Source organism: Pseudozyma hubeiensis (genome assembly GCF_000403515.1).
Source record: "Pseudozyma hubeiensis SY62 DNA, scaffold: PHS13, whole genome shotgun sequence".
NCBI classification, from domain to species: Eukaryota; Fungi; Basidiomycota; class Ustilaginomycetes; order Ustilaginales; family Ustilaginaceae; genus Pseudozyma; species Pseudozyma hubeiensis.
Window position 1 is genome coordinate 467998 of NW_012133795.1, and position 18244 is coordinate 486241.

The 18244-nt window shown below is 56.2% G+C and overlaps 6 protein-coding genes and 1 non-coding gene across 7 annotated transcripts; 5 read left to right on the forward strand and 2 right to left on the reverse strand.

Annotated features, from left to right (window-relative positions):
• Nucleotides 1-275: 275 nt before the first annotated feature.
• PHSY_001119 (hypothetical protein) lies at nt 276-3908 on the reverse strand (the record flags this gene model as incomplete). Its single annotated transcript, XM_012331751.1, has 1 exon — nt 276-3908. The coding sequence occupies one exon, from the start codon at nt 3906-3908 to the stop codon at nt 276-278; it is 3633 nt and encodes a 1210-aa protein (XP_012187141.1).
• Nucleotides 3909-4969: 1061 nt separating this feature from the next.
• On the forward strand, nt 4970-6058 carry PHSY_001120 (hypothetical protein; the record flags this gene model as incomplete). Its single annotated transcript, XM_012331752.1, has 1 exon — nt 4970-6058. The coding sequence occupies one exon, from the start codon at nt 4970-4972 to the stop codon at nt 6056-6058; it is 1089 nt and encodes a 362-aa protein (XP_012187142.1).
• Nucleotides 6059-7138: 1080 nt separating this feature from the next.
• On the forward strand, nt 7139-8539 carry PHSY_001121 (sphingolipid delta 4 desaturase; the record flags this gene model as incomplete). Its single annotated transcript, XM_012331753.1, has 1 exon — nt 7139-8539. One exon carries the CDS (start codon nt 7139-7141, stop codon nt 8537-8539), a length of 1401 nt encoding a protein of 466 aa, XP_012187143.1.
• A 184-nt stretch (nt 8540-8723) lies between these two features.
• On the reverse strand, nt 8724-9875 carry PHSY_001122 (hypothetical protein; the record flags this gene model as incomplete). The annotated part of the gene is made up of 1 exon (XM_012331754.1): nt 8724-9875. One exon carries the CDS (start codon nt 9873-9875, stop codon nt 8724-8726), a length of 1152 nt encoding a protein of 383 aa, XP_012187144.1.
• Nucleotides 9876-10470: 595 nt separating this feature from the next.
• On the forward strand, nt 10471-12291 carry PHSY_001123 (glycosyltransferase; the record flags this gene model as incomplete). Its single annotated transcript, XM_012331755.1, has 1 exon — nt 10471-12291. One exon carries the CDS (start codon nt 10471-10473, stop codon nt 12289-12291), a length of 1821 nt encoding a protein of 606 aa, XP_012187145.1.
• Nucleotides 12292-14373: 2082 nt separating this feature from the next.
• PHSY_007527 lies at nt 14374-14488 on the forward strand. The gene has a single exon (XR_001099826.1). It is a non-coding gene; the product is annotated as a 5S ribosomal RNA (ribosomal RNA).
• A 168-nt stretch (nt 14489-14656) lies between these two features.
• On the forward strand, nt 14657-17449 carry PHSY_001124 (hypothetical protein; the record flags this gene model as incomplete). Its single annotated transcript, XM_012331756.1, has 1 exon — nt 14657-17449. One exon carries the CDS (start codon nt 14657-14659, stop codon nt 17447-17449), a length of 2793 nt encoding a protein of 930 aa, XP_012187146.1.
• Nucleotides 17450-18244: the final 795 nt, after the last annotated feature.

Genomic DNA, 18244 nt, shown 5'->3' on the forward strand with positions numbered 1-18244 from the left:
TCAAGTGCCTGGCAGGCCAGATTCGATATAATGCTTGCTCTCTGTTAGGACTCGATGCATAGGCCTGGATGTGCGTCCGGATGTGCGACTTTCACACAGACTACTGAGCAGGAAAGGGCTTCTGTGCTTGACTGAGATGCTATTCCGTCAGGAGGCAGTCGCTCCACTGTCTTTCATTGGACGCGGACACCGACACCTGATCAAACAAGGTCGCCCAGAAAGGTGATCATAGAGGCTAACAACACTCGACCACCTGCTATCCAAGCTTCGTCTGACTACATACCATGAGCAGCATTCATGTTGGCGGGTGTAGCCGACGCAGAAACGAAGCTCATATCGCTGAACAAGGATTCTCCCAAGAACCCGTCCAGCATGCCAAAATCCCAATCGATGTCGACCATGCCTCCCGCTGCCGCTGCTCCCGTACCATCGATCCCATTCGCTCCAGCCCCATCGCCCATGCCGCCCATGCTGCTGGCGCCAAACGCAGCGGATGCGGCATTGGACGCTGCAACGGTCGACATGTTTGCATCCAGCGGTGTGGGCGTCATACCGGAAGACGGGTGGTTGGGAGCAAAGCCTCCGTACTGACTATACTGATGTTGCCACGATCCGTGGAAAGGAGGTTGGTGCGGATGCGAACCGAGGGAAGCATCGTGGACGATGGCCGTCTGAACACCTGAAGGACCCGCTTGGAACTGCATCAGCTGGCGAAGGAAGTGCTGGTCCGAATCGGCATTGCCTGCTCCGCCAGAGGAAGCGGCCAGGTCGTCGCCCTCTGCAGACGGAGCCGCAGATGACACGCCCTCCTCAGCCGGTCGACTACCAGCCACACCTGCTTTGCCAGAAGCACCATGCCCCTGCATGGCGCCTTGACCGGAAGCAGACACACCAGTTTTGTCTCCTCGCTGCTCGCCACCTTTCGGTCCGACCTTGCCATTCCGAGCAGCCTTACTCTGTCGTCCGCCCGCCTCGGTATTGGCATCCCTGTCCCTCTTCCTACCGTTGGCTCCCGTCAAATCCTCACCCTCGCCATCCTTGCTCGCCAGCTTTGCGTTCCAGGCGCCTTTGGCCTTAGCCAGAACCGTGAACAGGAAAAAGGCATAACTACCAGCCGCAGCTCTTCTATGCGGTGTTGCGTTTCCTGCATCCTCGCACGCCTTGGCCAGCTTCTCCACCATCTCGAAAGTGTACTCTGCGTCGACGTCGATGCCGATGTCCTCGTCGTTCGCCTTCTCTTGACGCTGCGCCAACGTCGAATTGCCGCCGCCACTTTGCAGATTGGCCGTCCCAGTTGCGTTGGTCGTGATCAGACCGACAATCTTGAGAGCAAAGATGGCGCAGTACGCAGGCGTGACGACCGCTGAATTGTGTCCCCAAAACAAGCCGTTGGGCACCATGGTCGCGACAAAGAGACCAAGGTACGCCATGCAGCAGGCATACGCGTCTCTGTAGATGGGTCGCAAGACTTCGAGGCCAAGATGGTTGCATTTGAGCGCGATGGTGTCGAGGATGAGCCTGGCGTACCAGTAATACAGCTTGAGACGGTTGATCCGACCCAAGGTGGGTGGAAGACTTTCGCTGCTTTCGGAATCCGGCTCGCTGCCATTGGGCTTGCTGCCTTTTGCGGCTGAACTGTTGCTGAAGGCCTCAGCCGCTTCCTGCCTTGTGGTCGTGGATGGAGGCATAGCTTGCTCCGACTGCTGGTGCGAAGGTCCTGTCCATGTTGCAAGCCATGTGTCGAGGTCACTTGCGCAGATGCGCCTGAAAAGCTCGACCTGCTTGGCGGTGCGCTCTGCGGACAAGTACGAGTTGGAGGCATCGACAAAATTCTCGAAAAGCTCCGTATTGCGTTTCATGAGCATTCGCAGCTGCACCACAGCCACAACGGCTTTATCCGATGGCAGCGCAAACTTGTCCAGGTGCCAATGAGCACATCCCATGACGACGGGATCGTTTGCCAGTGTCGGACGTCTTCCCATGTGCTGGCTCATACTGGTCTCGAAGAGCCATAGATTGAGCCAGGTGCGCTCTCTGTTGCGCAAGCGGCGCGCAAGACCGGCGTCATCCTGACGATTGGGTGGGCGAACAGCGATGCGGCTGTTCATGTCGAGCTCCGATGCAATGCGGATGGCGAAGCCTAAATAAGCCCACGCCTTGTCCTCAGATATGGTGTTCATCTGGGGGTGATACGCGGCGAGGATGATGAGCGCCTGCGGGATCTCTGCATTCCTGTAACCCTCCATGAGGATGGTGGGGAGCAGATTGGTGCGGATGTGCATCTCGAGATCGGCGGCAATCTGACTCGCTTCGACCCTGTATTTCGCAGCGATCCAACATGTGCAGCTGAGCAGCAGAGAAGAACACGATCGCACATAGTCGAAAGTGTGCAGGTGCGGATCGAGCAGCGTGATGGTGGGATTGATGCGATCCATGTAGACGGCGTAGAGGCTCTCAGCCTCGGCGAGTGTGAGGTAGCCGCGGTCAATGGGGTCGAACTGAGGCAAATTGTCGAGCTTGGTGGTGAAGAGACCGACGTCAAAGAAGGCCTTTCCGCGACCTGGACCGAATCGGGAGACAGTGTTGGTCTTTGTCAAGCCGTGGTATTCGCCAAACAGACTGGTTCGGCCGTCTGCTGAATCGAGTCTCAGCGCCGCGGAGGAAGGCCCTTGATCGGCGGATCCCGCCGCGCCGTTGGCGTGGGCAGCAGTTCGACCGCGTGACCTGGAAAGATGATCCACCGCCGAGGCACCCTTGTTGTCGGATACCTTTGAGGCAGAATCCGAGGATGCAGGATCGGACGCTTCAAGACCTTCGCGAGCCGAGTCACTTGCGTGTGCGAGCAACTTGAGAGGGTTGGAGAGCGTGGGAAGTCCGAGATTTTCCGGCTCGTCCGGATCATCGGATGTAGGAGTTGCCGTGGCGATGCTGTGAGACGTTTGCCAGGACGATGACGCAGAGCGCTGTCGATGCAGATCCGACGGTCGCTTTGAGCCAGAAGCGGTTGCTTCACGTTGTGATGCTGTGAGATTGGCACGTGGCGAGTGGGCGGGCGGCGACATGGCGGTCGAGAGAGGAGCAGCTGGTGCTCGATGGGCGTCCACCGTCTTCCAGAAGGTGTCCGGTGAGGACGTCTCCTGGTCGTCCATGGGCTGCGTGCGGACATCGCGTTTGACGTCGGCTGGACCTGTTCTGGGCAGCGACTGCGCGCTACCGGGACTTCGTGCAACCTTGTTCTTGGAAAACTGCTCAAGGGCTCGGCTGAGAGAATCGACGGTGCGTTCAAGCTTCTGAATCTTGGAACTGTCGGATTTGCGACCGCGTTTGTGGCTTTTATAGTAGCACTCCTTGCCCAGTCGCTTGCAGCGGGTGCAAAGGTCGCCGCCGGAACATTTCACCTTGGAGAGGCGGCACTCCATGCATGAGATCTTCTTCTCGGCGGCGGCGGCAGCGGCGGCAGCATCAGCAGCAGCAGCAGAGGCGGCACTGCTTGCAGACGCTTCAGGTAGGCGGTGCTTTGCGCGAGCAGCCTCATCCAAACGATCTTTAGGAAGGCTTGGTGCGGATCTCGTGGATGGTAGCGGCGGTCGCGATGCAGAGGGTTCAGAGTGGTGAGGCGCTGAAGAGGCGGAAGAGGCGGCTGCGGATGCAGGAGAATAGCCCTGATCTGCATACCTGTACTGGTCGTGTGACTGTGGTGTGCGATGATGTGGCGGCATGTTCACAAAGTGACGACCTTGAGGATGATGACGTGGCGTTGACTTCTGGTGCGAATGGTGCGCGTGTTGGTATGGGGGGTAGTGTTGCGAGTCCGGGTAGTGTGCAGGCTGTGGGGATGGAGACGACTCTGCAGCTGCGGCAAGATGGTAGAGCGCATCATGGTACGACTCGGGCTTTGGCGACACCATCGCGTTGGAGTTTGGAGGGCCGACAACCTTCTGGTGATGTGGTAGTGGAACGGTCCGTGGCTCGCTGGTACGATGTTCGAGAATCGGACGGCCGGACGGCTAAAACGTATGCGTGAACTTGCAGTGTTTGAGCTCACCGGTCTGAAGAGACACAATGAGCGAGGTAGTGACGAGCGCACCAAGAAGGAAAGACCCAGTCAGAGTGATGATTGATGATCCGTGGAAGGCAGAAGGGAAAAAGAGATGTATCGGGCTCGGCTGTGAAAGAGGAAGCGAGGCTGTCCGACGGAAAGCGAGGTGGAAGGCGAGCCGGCTGCAGCAAGAGACATTGTTACAAAACAGGGTCCACGGCTGGACGAAGGAATCGCACTTGGCTTGAGAGTTTATGCAGAATGCCCCGAAAACCAGAGATCTGTTATTCGCAGCACGTCGCTCCGCCTTTGGTTTCCAAAGGCGGGGCAAGATGCGACTCAGCGTTCTTCTCGGTGGTCCAGAGCCCAGCCGAGGCGTCGATGCCTCAAAAAAAAGCGCGGCTCGCAGTGACCCTTGGCTTCCCGTTGACTAAACGCCGTACAGAGATGCCATCTCAGGATACAGAGGAATCCTGTCTCTGCCCGCCCTTCACGCCTTGCCTGATGTTGCCGCCATGTCTTTGGTTTTCTCCATCCATGCTGTCAAGTTACCGTCTCAAAGCTCGAGCAGCGTCCCATCGGAGGTGTGCCTGAAAGAATCTGCTTCGGCCATTTTCTCGCCGACGCCTCTCTTTCTTTTTCCACTGGTGTCGTCGACTGCCGCGGCACACAGTGCTTTGAGAGACTGCGCCAAAGGCCGCTTTTCATTTCCGGAGCGTGAGCTGTTAGCACGCTTTAACAGATACACATTTTGAGCCAGTCAGCTGCAGAGCGCTTTGTGCAGGTCACGAAGACGGACCCTCTTTGCTTGGCAAAGGGACGACACTCCGAACATACATCCTCCACTCCCTCACAATCCAAGCCCCATCGTCAACAGCGCTTGCAACAGTCATCATGGCTGCATCAATAGCGTCGGCTTCAAACTCGAACATGGCCGCCTCGACATCGAACATGGCTGCAGCCGGACCATCCACCTCGGCTTCCGGCTCAGCAGGCAGCAACAACAAGCTCGCCATCACGCCCAACCTCATCTCTGCACTCAAGCCGGCCAAGGTCTTCTCACAGTTTGTCGCAAAGGGCAAAGCCATCACTGCAGCATCGTTCGACGACGCTGGCTTCCAATGCATCACCTCGGGCGAGGATGAGCTGATGCATCTCTACGATACCAAGTACGGCGTGCATGTGGCCAGCATCCCCTCGCACAAGTACGGCGTCCACCTGACGCGCTTCACACACGACAAGGACTCGGTCATTTACGCATCCACAAAGGAGAATAATGCGATCCGATACATGGACCTCAAGACCAAAAAGTACACGCGCTACTTTGAAGGTCACGAGAACAAGGTGGTCACGTTGCAGATGAGCCCCTTGGACGACACGTTCTTATCCGGCAGCGTAGACGAGGCGGTGCGGTTGTGGGACCTGCGATCGCTCAAATCGATGGGTCTCATGAACGTTCAGGGGCATCCGGTGGTTGCGTACGATCCTACTGGTAAAGTGTTTGCCGTAGCCCTCAACGAACGCTCGGCAGTGCTGCTGTACGACGTTCGCAAATTCGACCAGATGCCGTTCCTGGTGGTGCACCTCGACGATTCGGCCGCGCTGTCCAAAGTTTCGATGCCGCCAAGGATACCCATCATCACCTCGCTCACTTTCACCAACGACAGTCAGTATCTGCTGCTCGGCACATCGGGAGACGTACACTACGTCATCGACACTTTCTCTGAAGGCGGTCCGGTGGTGGCGAGACTGATAGGACACGAGGGACTCGAGCGCGCATCAGGCACATCGATAGGTATGGTGGCTGAGGCGGGCATCAGTGGGCAAGAGGTGAGCTGGACGCCGGACGGCAAGTGGGTTTTGTCTGGCTCGGCCGACGGCTCAGTGGTGTTCTGGCACGTCGATCTGGAAGAAGCCAGCCGCAACGAGTTTCGCAATTTGCGACCGAGATACAAGCAGACGGGTCACGATGGCACCAGCCGCGTTGTAGCATTCAACCCGCGATATGCACGTAAGTAGACCGCCGCTGCTAACCAGTGATGGCTCGCTGCTAGACAGGAACGAAAAACTGACCTCGAAGCCTTTCCCTCTCTTTCCTCTGTTCACGTCTGGTAAATGATCACTACATACAGAATTTGTCAGTGCGGGTGCAGAAGTGGCTTTCTGGCTGCCAGATTTGCCCGAAGAAGTGTAACAGACGCGATCATACCCTCTCCGGTGCAGCAGCGTCATCTTGTACGATGCAGAACAGTAGCGAGAATTAAGCTTTAGTGGTGTGGATACAGTAGGCTTCACAATGTGGCCGCCAAAAGAAGTCTAATGTTAGAGTTTCTGCTTCGGACACACAAAGAAAAGGCTGCCGTGCTGCTCCGTGCATATGATCCGATGGGGTTCTGCTGCCATCCGGAAGCCTAAATGAGGTCTTGAGCTTGCAGCTCGGACTTCAAGGTGCCCGAGACTCAGCGAAGCAAGGCATGTGGACTCGCGCTCTAATATGGGGACGTCGAAGTCACATCTGAGCTTTGTCGTCGTTCAGCATCGTTGGGCTTGGGCAGATTTGCCAGCACGTGGCAGCGTTCAGGGAGCTCGACAGGTGAAACCTTGGCTCGATTTTCCCTGAGAACACGCGCCGTGCTTTCAAGGGCCGCCCGCCACTCGCGACTCGAGTGGGGCTATGATTTTCAAATAAAGTTTTCTTCTGGAGACCGCAGTGCAGTATCCGTGCATAAGGGGCTCTGAGACCCTCTGCAGCGCGGCAGTGCTTTCCCCACCTTGTATCTTTGTGGCGTGACGAGTCTGGCCGCTGGAGTTCAGAAGTCCTGGTCGGCCAGCGCTCCTTCTTCCTCCCGTCTCTATCCACATTCTTGCTCCATCCCATTCCTTCTTCTTTGGCTTGACATCCTGTCGGAAGCATTCTGTAGATCCAGGCCGGTCGTCGGAAACCCATCAGAGCAGAGCATCCGTGGGTCTCTTGCACAACACTCGGTTTTCATCAATAGAACAGTACGCAGCACAAAGAATCAAGACAGGTCGTAGGCTCTGGACAGCTCGAGACCGCTCGACATGCTTTCCCAAATCACTTCGCGCGCTGGTCGCGCTATGAACTCGACTGTTCACGTCGATTGGTCTCTGTACGGAGGTGCCGAGTCCACCGCACCGCCTTCCTCTAGCACAAACTCGGCTTCCTGCCGTACCGCCTCCGACTTGGGAGTACCACATTCGTCCACCTCTTCAACGTCATCGTCGAGCCGTAACTCGCGTTCTTCGTCTCCCACCTCTTCGACCATCGGCGACTCCTCTACCTCTTTCACCTCGGACGATGATCAAGGCGGCGCTGATCAGCACTACGGCAAGCGTCTGAAGTCTGGAGAGCAGCATGAGCTGGACGATCAGCCTCTCTCGGCAGTATCTTCCGACAGGCACGCAACGATCCTTTCTACTACTCGCACCCAAACGTCGACCGTCGATGCGGTCGACGGCAAAGCCTGGCTTCCTGCCATCGTGCCCGTTGACGCGTCCACCTCGAACGACTTTTTGTGGATGCACACCGAGGAGCCGCATCGTTCGCGTCGCATGGCCATCCTCAAAGCACATCCCGAGGTCAAGAGATTGATGGGCTACGAGCCGCTCACCAAGTACGTCTCTTTCGGCGTCCTTGCTCTGCAATTTGCGGTCGCCATCGGTCTATCAAAGTACACTACTCTCCATCCGTTCTCTTGGCAGTTTCTGCTCATCGCCTATGCCATCGGAGGTACAGCCAACCAAAACACCTTCCTGGCCATCCACGAGATCACTCACAATCTCGCCTTCCGGGGTCTGCGTGCCAATAGACTGTGGGCCATCCTCGTCAACGCTGCCATCGGCGTCCCCTATGCCATGGCTTTCAAGCCATACCACCTCGAGCATCACAAGTATCTCGGCGAGGATGGAACCGACACGGATCTGCCTACCAAATTCGAGAGCGTGGTCCTACGCAACGTGCTCGGCAAGGCCTTCTTTGCCACCTTCCAGATCTTCTTTTACGCTCTGCGACCCGGATTCGTTCGAGCTCAACGTCCAACCTTCTGGCATTTCCTCAATATCGCCTTCATCCTCTGCTTCGATGCGCTTCTTGTCCGCGCTTTCGGCTGGATCCCTCTGATCTACCTCATCGAATCGTCCTTTTTTGCCGGTTCGCTTCATCCTTGCGCTGCCCACTTTATCGCAGAACACTACATGTTTGCGGGCGTGCAGCAAGAAACGTGGTCTTACTATGGTCCACTCAACGTGCTTGCTTACAACGTTGGCTATCATAACGAGCATCACGATTTCCCGAGCGTTCCATGGACAAGGCTGCCCGAGTTGAGGAAGATGGCTCCGGAGTTTTACGATTGCCTGCCTCGACACGAGAGCTGGCCGATGGTGACGGTGAGGTTCATCTTTGGCGGGGACAGCGGGTTGTGGGCGAGGATCAAGAGGCCGAACAGGGACGCGATCAGGGCGCAGAACAAGAGTCGATGACTCCTGGCATAGCTTTCAATGCACCTCTTCCTTGCACTTTGACCCTCTATCTATCTCTTGACTTGCCTCAATGAGGCATCTGACTGTGGCCTGCAAAATCTCTGATATGTTCGTGATTATATCAACCCGAATGCTGCTTCACATCGTGGGTATCGTTTTGCTTTCTGCTTTGCCTTTTCATCGATCAGCTCCCTACCTCTTCCTTTAGCTTCTGCTCCTTGTCCAGCTCCTCCTGAACCAACCGTTCGACGTCTTCGCTCCAGTCTTCCTCTATTGGGCCGTCCTGTTCCAGTCGTGCCTCTTTCTGCTTCCATTCGATCCAGTCCGATTCGCAGCCACGCCGCAAGGCCAGCACCTTGTCGTACCACAGCCTTCCCTTCTTACCCCACTCTCCCGACGTCGACGGTCGGAATTCGGCGTACAGATCGTACCCACGCGAGTTGAGAAACTCCGCGCCGTACTGAACCGCTTCACCATCGCCATCTTCCTCTTTCGTCTCGATCGGCTCCATGAAGCTATCAGCCAACAAGATTAGCGCACCCACCACACTAGACAGCGTCTGAGCCATCGACCTCCTCATGTAGTTGAAAGCTTTCTCCGGACCCACCACGTCTCCAGCACTGATACCCCGGTACGAGCCATCTTGCATCTGCATGACGGGGATCTTGACGCCCATCAGTTCGAAATGCGGTTGGTTGGGTCCGACGATGTGTACCGTGCGTTCCTTTTCCGCTGCGGGGATGATACCGAGGCTGATACCGCGCATGGTGCTTGTGTAGTTGACGTAGCAGTGTGCTAGGCTGAGTGCTTCTGGGCGAGAGAAGTTGAGTTTTTCGAGCAGTATGGTGGCCCAGACGGTCATGACGGGTGCACGGTTGACGACGGCGTATCTACCGCTCAAGAGGGATTGGTCCAGGATCTCGTTGAACGTGTATTCGGTTTCCAGTTTGGGTCGACGAGACGAGCCAGGACGCTCGTCTGGTGGTGCAGTGATATTTCCGTATTCTCGACTGAGTGTTTCGTCGTCATCTGCCATACGACGGCGTTTGCGGTACGCGCCAAAATCGGGAGCTAGCCCAGCTGCGCTTGTTCCTCCTGCACCGGCGGAAGTGGGTATGATCCCAGCGGCTTTTTTCCCTTTGAATGCAAGAACAGTACGTTTGCGATGCTCTTCAGACTCTACACCGATGTCTTGTAGCATGATGAGCGACACATGTGCCAGCGCTGACGGGGTATTAGCTCGAGCGTTGATGAGCTTGCCTGCAACCGCCATGGCATCTCGCATGGGAAGACCACCTTTGGAAGAGAGCGTCTTGAGCAGGTCTGGTAGCGGCATGGCCGTTTCGCTCGTCGAGCTTGATGATTCTGACAGCGATGATTTCGGCGCTGCGCTCGTGGTCAATGTGGTGTGAGGTTTGGTGGGAGACGGCGTGGAGCTGGATCGAGCGTGTGCGGCGGGGGAAGAAGAGGCTTGTGCTCGCGCCTTGGAAAGCAAGGCCGCGGCTCGGCTGGCATGGCTCGCTTTCGAGGGCGACGAGCCTCCAGCTGATGCCTTCTTCGGCGGCATACTGATGCGTCCAAGCAGTGAAGTGAGGTAACGGTATCCAGGCAAGGACAGTGTCGGAAGGATGCATACCACGCATACACTGCACGTTGAGCTTGTGGAGGCATGTCCTGGCTGAGCCAAAAAGTAAAGTGCGGATTGCAAAGCCGAAAGCCGAAGTTGAAACAGCTCGCCGGCGTTTGGCGGGGGATTAACACCCAAGCAGCTTCCGAATCTGGAGCACCGGCCACGTCGAACGAGACACCGAAGAACAACACGCGCACGCCTGCACCACGCACATTCTCCCTTTCCCCCTCTCTCCCTTCCCCTCCCACCTACCCTTGACACACGTCGATCATCGCTTCAATAGTTTGAAGTACATCGGACGATGGTTCTGGATCGCCAGTCGGCCGCAGTGGCCAATTCGGTACACTCGCCGCGTAAGAAGTTGCGCATCGGCTTTGTTCACCCGGATCTTGGCATTGGCGGAGCAGAGAAGCTCATCGTCGACGCCGCGCTCTCGCTCCAGCAACTCGGACACGAGGTCGTCATCTTCACCTCGCATCACGATCCTCGCCACTGCTTCGAAGCGACGCGCGATGGGACGCTCAAAGTACAGGTGATGCGCACCGCGATACCACGATCTTTCCTAGGCGGCTTCCATCTACCTTGCGCCATCTTGCAGCAGATGAGCCTGGTCTTCCAGCTCATTCTTTCCATCACATTGTTCAACTACCCCGGAACCATGCCTCGCTTCCTGTCAAGATGCTTGACCTCTTCGCCCCCTATTCCTGCTTTCGACCTGTTCTTCTTTGATCAGCTGCCAGCAGGAATCCCCTGGCTCAAGATCCTACTCGCCACGCGTGTGGTATACTACTGCCACTTTCCCGACAAGGACATCAGCAATTCGATCGCGATGCAAAAAGCACATGCAAGAGGCGAGTCAGGGCCTTCTGTCTTCCGCAAATTGTACCGTTTGCCTTTTGACCTGTACGAGGAAGGCACCACCGACTACGCAGACAAGATCCTGGTCAACTCGGAGTTCACCTCGGCTCAATTCGTCAAGTCGTTCTTTCGGCTCAGAAGGCTGCCAAGGGTTTGCTATCCAGGCGTCGAGGCGGAGCAGTTCCGTCCCGATAGGGTGGAGCAGGCGGTCAAGAAGCTCGAGCAAGAGGCGAAAGAGGCAGGCGACCCGATCAGACCGTCCATCGCAAAGTTCTGCGAGGATGAAAGCAAGACGACGCTGCTGTCCATCAATCGGTTCGAGGCAAAGAAGAATGTAGCTTTGGCTTTGGAAGCCTTTGCCATCGCACAGAAAGAGCTCGCAGCTACTTCCACCAACAACGACGGGATTGGTCCGCTGAGACTGGTGCTGGTGGGCGGGTACGACAAGCGTGTCGGTGACAATGTTGCGACGCTCAAGGAGCTTCAGACGCAAGCTCAGGAGCTTGGTCTGTCATCCGTGACGCTCAGCTACCACCGTCAGGCATTCCAGACGCCTACCACGGCGCCCGCTGCCGACGAGCTCGCCAAAGCGTCCGTCATCTTCCTGCCTTCTCTGCCGATGGCGCTCATCCACACGTTGCTGCTCAATCCGACCACCAAGGCGCTCCTGTACACGCCGACGGACGAGCATTTCGGCATCGTACCGCTCGAGGCTATGGCATGCGGACTTCCCGTCCTGGCATGCAACACCGGCGGACCCGTCGAGACCGTTGTCGACCTGGCGCTATCCGCTGATGGCGAACCCACCAACCTTTCTGCTGGTACGGGTCTTCTCCGCCATCCCTCAGCTTCTATCTGGGCCGTCTCGATCACCGCTCTGCTTCGACTGTCTCCTTCGCACCGAGACCAGATCGCCACCGCAGCCAAGCAGCGGATCCGAGACAAGTTCAGTACAGAGGTGCTCTCGTTGGCGCTGGAAAAGGCATGCTACGATGCTTACGAGCTGGGACGCGTGCGCGGTGACGAAGGACTGTATCAGTGGGGATCGTCGCTGGCGGTCCTGCTGGTCATGTCGATCCTGTTTTGGGTCAATGTGTACTTTAGCCACGACAAGTTCTTGGCGTTCCAAGCGGCAAAGTTGGCAAAGGAGAAGGACAAGTGGATGGCAGAGCTGCGATCATTGGGTGGTGCGGGAGGTGTGGCCGACGGGCTGAACCCGACTGCCGACCACGTCGCGCAGGCTCCTCCACCCACGCCCATGTAGGTTGGTTCTCTCAAATGAAAAAGAGAAAGAGAACGAAATCCAAGGACCGAGCCTCGCTGCAAGAGGGAGAGGAATCCAGCGTTCTCACTGTCAGAGAACAGCGCTTGAGGTCGGAGAAGCGATTGTTCGACGCTGACACACATGTCGATCACACAGTTGGCAGAAACTAAACAAACGGGTCCAGGAGCTCTTCCGACAACAGTGTTGTAGACATGCTCTAGCCCCTCGTACAGTATTTCTTGTTGCACACAGCAAGCATGCAGTCATTGCACGACTGAAGCGTATCATGCAGAACGACGGTGTGCGTGAAAAGCCTCTCGTGCCGCTGTGCCTTGTTCGCTTGGCTGTGTTTGAATTCTGGGCGTAAAACCAAGCAGAGAAAAGGGCGGTTTTCCTGCAGCTGCACGATGGAAATCATTTCGAGCAAACTGCAAATGCTAGATGGTCAGTTAGAGAGGGGAAATTGCGGGGAATTTTCTCCTGTCTGTTTTCGGCAGCTACTGTGCGGACAAGGCATTTGCAGGCTCGCGTGCAGCGCCCTAAGCCTCACTTTAGAGATCAGCAGCAGCCCCGCCATCCGCCTGCTCCTTGTCGTCCATCTACTCCATCGTCCTGAGCTCATCTCTTCGACTCCTACCCACCCTCTGTACATATCGACATACACACATCGACCACCTTGAACGTCTTCGACTGCTTCTTCGATCCCACGGCATCTCAACAGCACTTTCGAGAAGGCCACTCTCTCATCTTTATCTGCGATCCTCCGTTCCATCTGCTACTTCCTGACTCACACAAGAATCTTCAAGACTCGTTGTCAGTGGCCAGTCCGACACCAAGGAGTACAATATGAAGTCGTTCTTCTCAGCACCCTCTGCGTCTTTGGCGTTGACTTTGGCAATCGCCGCAGCGTTGGTCCCACGAGTCGTTGAGGCACAAACGGCCGGTGTCCCTGCGTCCATTAATGGTAAGCCTCAATCCTTTCGCGACGTGTGCCAAGCGCTCAAGCCCATGTCCACTGACGCCCTTCTTATCGTATTTGTTCACGGATGTGCTCGCTCGACTTCTTCTTCTTCCTCCTTCAAAAGTGGGCAATGGTCAATCGGTCGCCACGTTCCCCGCGGGCCTTGGTGGCCTGTCAACCGGTTCTACCGTCGCCTTCACTCCGGGCGCAGCCAGCTCTGGCACGCAATCTCCTTACTATGTCGCGACCAACGCCGAACAGTCGTCAACCCTTGCTTCGCTCAACACTCATTACTCACAGGCCATCACCGCAGCCACGCCCACCACAGGCCCTCCCAACGGCATCAGCACAGGCGTACCTGGCGGTTTCACGGGCTCAAATACCCTTTCGATTCTGGACGGAAGCATCACTACCATTCCCAATGCCGCAACCACGTACACTGGGCCGAGATCATCAACAAGCGGCAGCTCCGCGGGTCAGAGCTCGGGCGCCCAGTATGGGAGCACTGTCGATGCGCAAAGGGTGGCTGTGATCGGCGCGGTGGTCCTGGCGGTCGTCGGCGGTGGTGCTTGGGTGCTGTGAAGCAGGTTGTTAGCGCATACCGACATTCTTGCGGACAATCTGCCGATATTGCTTCCCCTCAACCGCTGTGTGCGGTTGCGACACGCTCTTTTTGATAACGGATAACGGACTCGCCTTTGATTCTCTTGACGCTTTCGACTATACTCTCTCCTCTCTTCAACGCCCGACCATACCATTTGTGCGGGCTCAAGATCAACTGCGCCCTCGCTGCTACAGTAGATTCTACTATTTACCCACCTCACAGCCGTGCTCTAGCCACTTCACGGCCGTGCTCGACCTTCTTAAGCAATGGCCCCTTCCATCTTTCGTAATCCAGATCTCTCTTATACCATCTCATTTGACATTCTGCCTTCTAATCCTCTCTCGCTATCGTCTGACGGTGACGCGACTCAAAACTTGCATCCTACTAGCTCAGAGAAGCCTCGATTGGCCTCGATCTGTGCTGAGCAAGAATTGACTCGACACAGTCTCGCTGGAGCGAAGAGATGGTACAAAAAACAATAGCCATCTGTAACGCACTAAAAGTATGGTCGACATCTGCGGCCACAGGAAGTTGAAAACACCGCATCCCGTCCGATCTGCGAAGTTAAGCAACTTACCGCCTAGTCAGTACTGCGGTGGGGGACCACGCGGGAATCCTAGGTGCTGCAGTTCTCTTTTTTTTAATAAGACTTTTTGGACTTTCTTCTTTCTCAGTGGCCTGCTCGAGTCGAAAATGAGCTCAGCCCTGACCATGAATCATGTTGCTGCTCAGTTCTTCTTCTCGTCACACTCCATCTTCGCCATCATTTCATCACTCCGTCTCGGTTCTCAGCGGCGATCATGGGTGCCTCTCAGTCCTCGCACAAGCCAGGTGCGGCTGGTGGAGGCACCGCCAACGACGCCAATGGTGAACCTGCCTTTGTCGACTACTACGAGCTCCTCCACATAGAGCAGACGGCCACCACAGACGAGATTCGTAAAGCATATCGAAAGCTCGCTCTCAAGCACCATCCCGACAAGAACCCGGACAACGTAGAGCAAGCCAACAAAATCTTTCACAAGCTGCAAGAGGCCTACGAAATCCTATCGGACGACACTGAAAGGGCGTGGTACGATCAGAATCGAGAGCGCTTGCTGAATGGCGAAGGGCCGGATCTGGACGATGAGGAGGTCTTCGAGGCGTTCCGAACAGGAGCAGCCGAAGCGCCGCAGCCGACGAGCTCTTCGCGTGGGCTGACAGCAAAGGCGCTGCTTCGCTTCTTCGATCCTAGCTTGGCAAAGGACTTTACCGACGGCGACAATGGCTTCTATGCTACCTACCGTCGACTGTTCGAGCGTCTTGCACAGGAAGAGCGTATAGCAGCTCCATATCCTGGTGAAGAGAAGGACAATACCATCCCTCCCGCTGATGCGTTCCCATCGTTTGGGTACAGTCACACTCCCTACTCGACTGCCAAAGGTAAGGAGGCAGCAGTGCACCAAACACCGGCCAAGGACTTTTACAATGTGTTTATGAACTTTCAGTCACGCAAGAGCTTCGGCTGGTTCGACAAGTACGATCTTCGCGACGCACCAGATCGAAGAGTCAAACGTCTTGTGGAGAAGGAGAACAAGCGCGCAAGGGACGCCGCCAGACGCGAGTACAACGACGCCGTCCGCTCTCTGGCTGCCTTTGTTCGCAAGCGAGATCCGCGATACAAAAAGTTCCAAGCTGAACTTAACTCGACGGGTCCTGGATCGACTGCGGATCTTGCCAGAAGGAAAGCTGAGGCCGAGAAGATTAGACTCGAGAGGGAAGCACGTGCGCAGTCGTACCAAGCGCAGAGCTGGCAACAGCCCGACTACCGTTTCTCTGACGAGGATGAGGACACGGATGAGGATCAAGACGAAGACGGCGAAACTGATGATGATAGCAACGAGGATGGCGGAAGTGGGGGCCTGTCAGGGTCAAATGCTGCAATCGACCCGCTCGAGGATCCATCGTACTCTGGCTGGGACTGCGTGGCTTGCGACAAATTCTTCCAGTCCGAAGCTGCCTTCCGCAATCACGAGCGCAGCGCCAAGCACAAAAAGGCCGTCCAAAAACTCCAACGTGAGATGCAGGACGAAGAGGACGAGCTTTGTCTCGGCCTGGATGCCGATGACATCGCCATCGACGCCTCTTTGGCAGACATGCATCTCGACGGCAACAAGGCAGACACTAACGTCTCGGCCGGCTTCTCGATACCTACGCTTGCCGCGGACGCATCAGCAGGCAAGAGTAAAAAGCAAAAGAAGCAGGCTAAGAAGCGCAGACAGATGGAGCAAGTTGCGGGACGGACACTAGATGAAGATGGATTCGTTGTGCAGGACTTGAATCGCAAGCAGACAAAACCTCAGGCGAACAAACAGAACTCCGTTGCTGATGGCGCCTCTGAGACTCAGGAGGCCAAAGGAAGCGCTCCAGCGGTACACGTGGTGGTTGACGAAGATGAAGTCGACGACGATGCCGGGACGGATATTTCCGACGAAGTTGGCGCAGGCGCCGAGGAAAGCGCACCGCTCAAAGCATCGGAAGGCCATCGCGATCAAGAGGTAACGCCGAAGACTGGCGGAAAGAAGCTGCAAGCAACGGCCAAGTCAACGTCCGCCGGCAACGACGATGATCCATGGGCGGGCCTGGAAGATCCCTTTATCCCTGCATCTGCTTTTTCTTCAACGATCCCTCCACCCTTGCCTGCGCTCACACGTCCCGCCGGATCGTTCGACATCTTTGGGTATGGAAGTCTCATCTTCAAGCCGCCGCCGTACGTGATTGCTGCAACGCCGTGCTACATCAAAGGCTTTGTCCGACGTTTCGCGCAGCATTCGATCGACCATCGCGGCACCCGGGAGCGACCAGGACGAGTTGTCACCTTGGTCAAAGCGTCCGACTGGCACCCTTTGCGCAGAGCTGCCAAAGTGGACGAGCCCAAGTCGCCGGAAGGAGACATCGTGTGGGGTGTCTCGTTCACCATCGACCCCGAGCACGCGCGGGTGGTCAGGCAGTATCTCGACTATCGAGAAAAGAATGGGTATAGTGCGATGCACGTTCCGCTCTACACAAAGCTACCCGAGGAGCAAGGTGGAGAGGAAGAGGTGGTGTTGAAAAACGCACTTGTCTATGTGGGTTTGCCATCGAATCCCGCGTTCGTCGGACCGCAGTCGCTCGATGCGCTCGCACAGCGGATCTATACATGTGCTGGACCATCCGGACCCAATCCAGAGTACCTGCTCAATCTAGCAAAAGCCGTAAGAGAGCTTGCTCCGCAATCGGTCGATCAGCATCTTTTCAGCCTGGAGAAGCGCCTGCTGCTGCTGCAGGAGCAGAAGATCGATCCAGCTGTGCTCATCGCCCAGGAATCAAAACAGCAGTCCTCCCAAAAAGCATCTAAGGACGCAGTCGAAGACGACGAGGAGGATTCAGACGGAGGCAAGGGAGGGAAGGGAAAAAAAGGAGGCAAGTCGAAACCGACTGGAAAGAGCAAGGAGTGGTGCAACGTGTGCAAGGCAGGCTTTGAGAGTAGGAGCAAGCTGTTCAACCATATCAGGGAGACGGGGCACGCTTTGGCTGGCGAGCAGAACAGTTCGGGCAAGAAGGGAAGGCGCAAGTAGCAACCCGATGTAATTACCGAGCAGTGACCGCTCATGCATAGACCAAATCCCGATAGAAAAGCATCCTGTGGGGTTGAGATACATGAGCGACCGTTCATGTCATATCAAAAAGTTGAACACTGGAAATCTGGCGGGTTGCGGTTAGCGGTCACTCCTAGGGGATCCGACGGAACGGCTCAAGCGCTGAGGTGTGAACGTGCAGCCAGAGGTGCATTAGGCCCGATCGTCAGGCACTCGTGCCTCAGCATGGAAGTGGAAGCTCTTTTCCCACGACGGAAGAGACCTCCGGTCAGAGCCAAGGAAAATTAAGGTTTGCCGAGCAAAGAAGCCGGCTCCAGAACGCGCAAATGCGACGAAAGAAGAATCAAGGAGTGGGCTTCTCCCACCCCTGCACCTACGACTTTGTGCAACTCCGCTAGAAGCGAGAGACAGCTACAACACATAGCGAAGCCGCTCGATCTTGTTGCACAAAGCGTGAGAAAGAGTTGAAAGGGAAGTGGACAGGGTCGATGCTCCGAAACGCTCTTCGAGATCGGCGGTGCGGAGAGCGCTTAAGTGGCCATGCACGTGAACCGCTAGTGAAGTACGCGAGTAGCATGGCGCCGGAAAACGAACCGGATGCTTCTAGAATTGACCTGTCAGGAGGGAAAGGACAAGAAGTGGCGGATAAACCGTGTGAAACAGTGCTTTCTTACCATGAGCTGATTTTATTTTGCCGAGGTCGGGGGACCTTGGCCTGGCGCTCAGGAGCAAATATAAATATGGTCCTCAGCTTCCGAGGGGCTCCTCACGGAC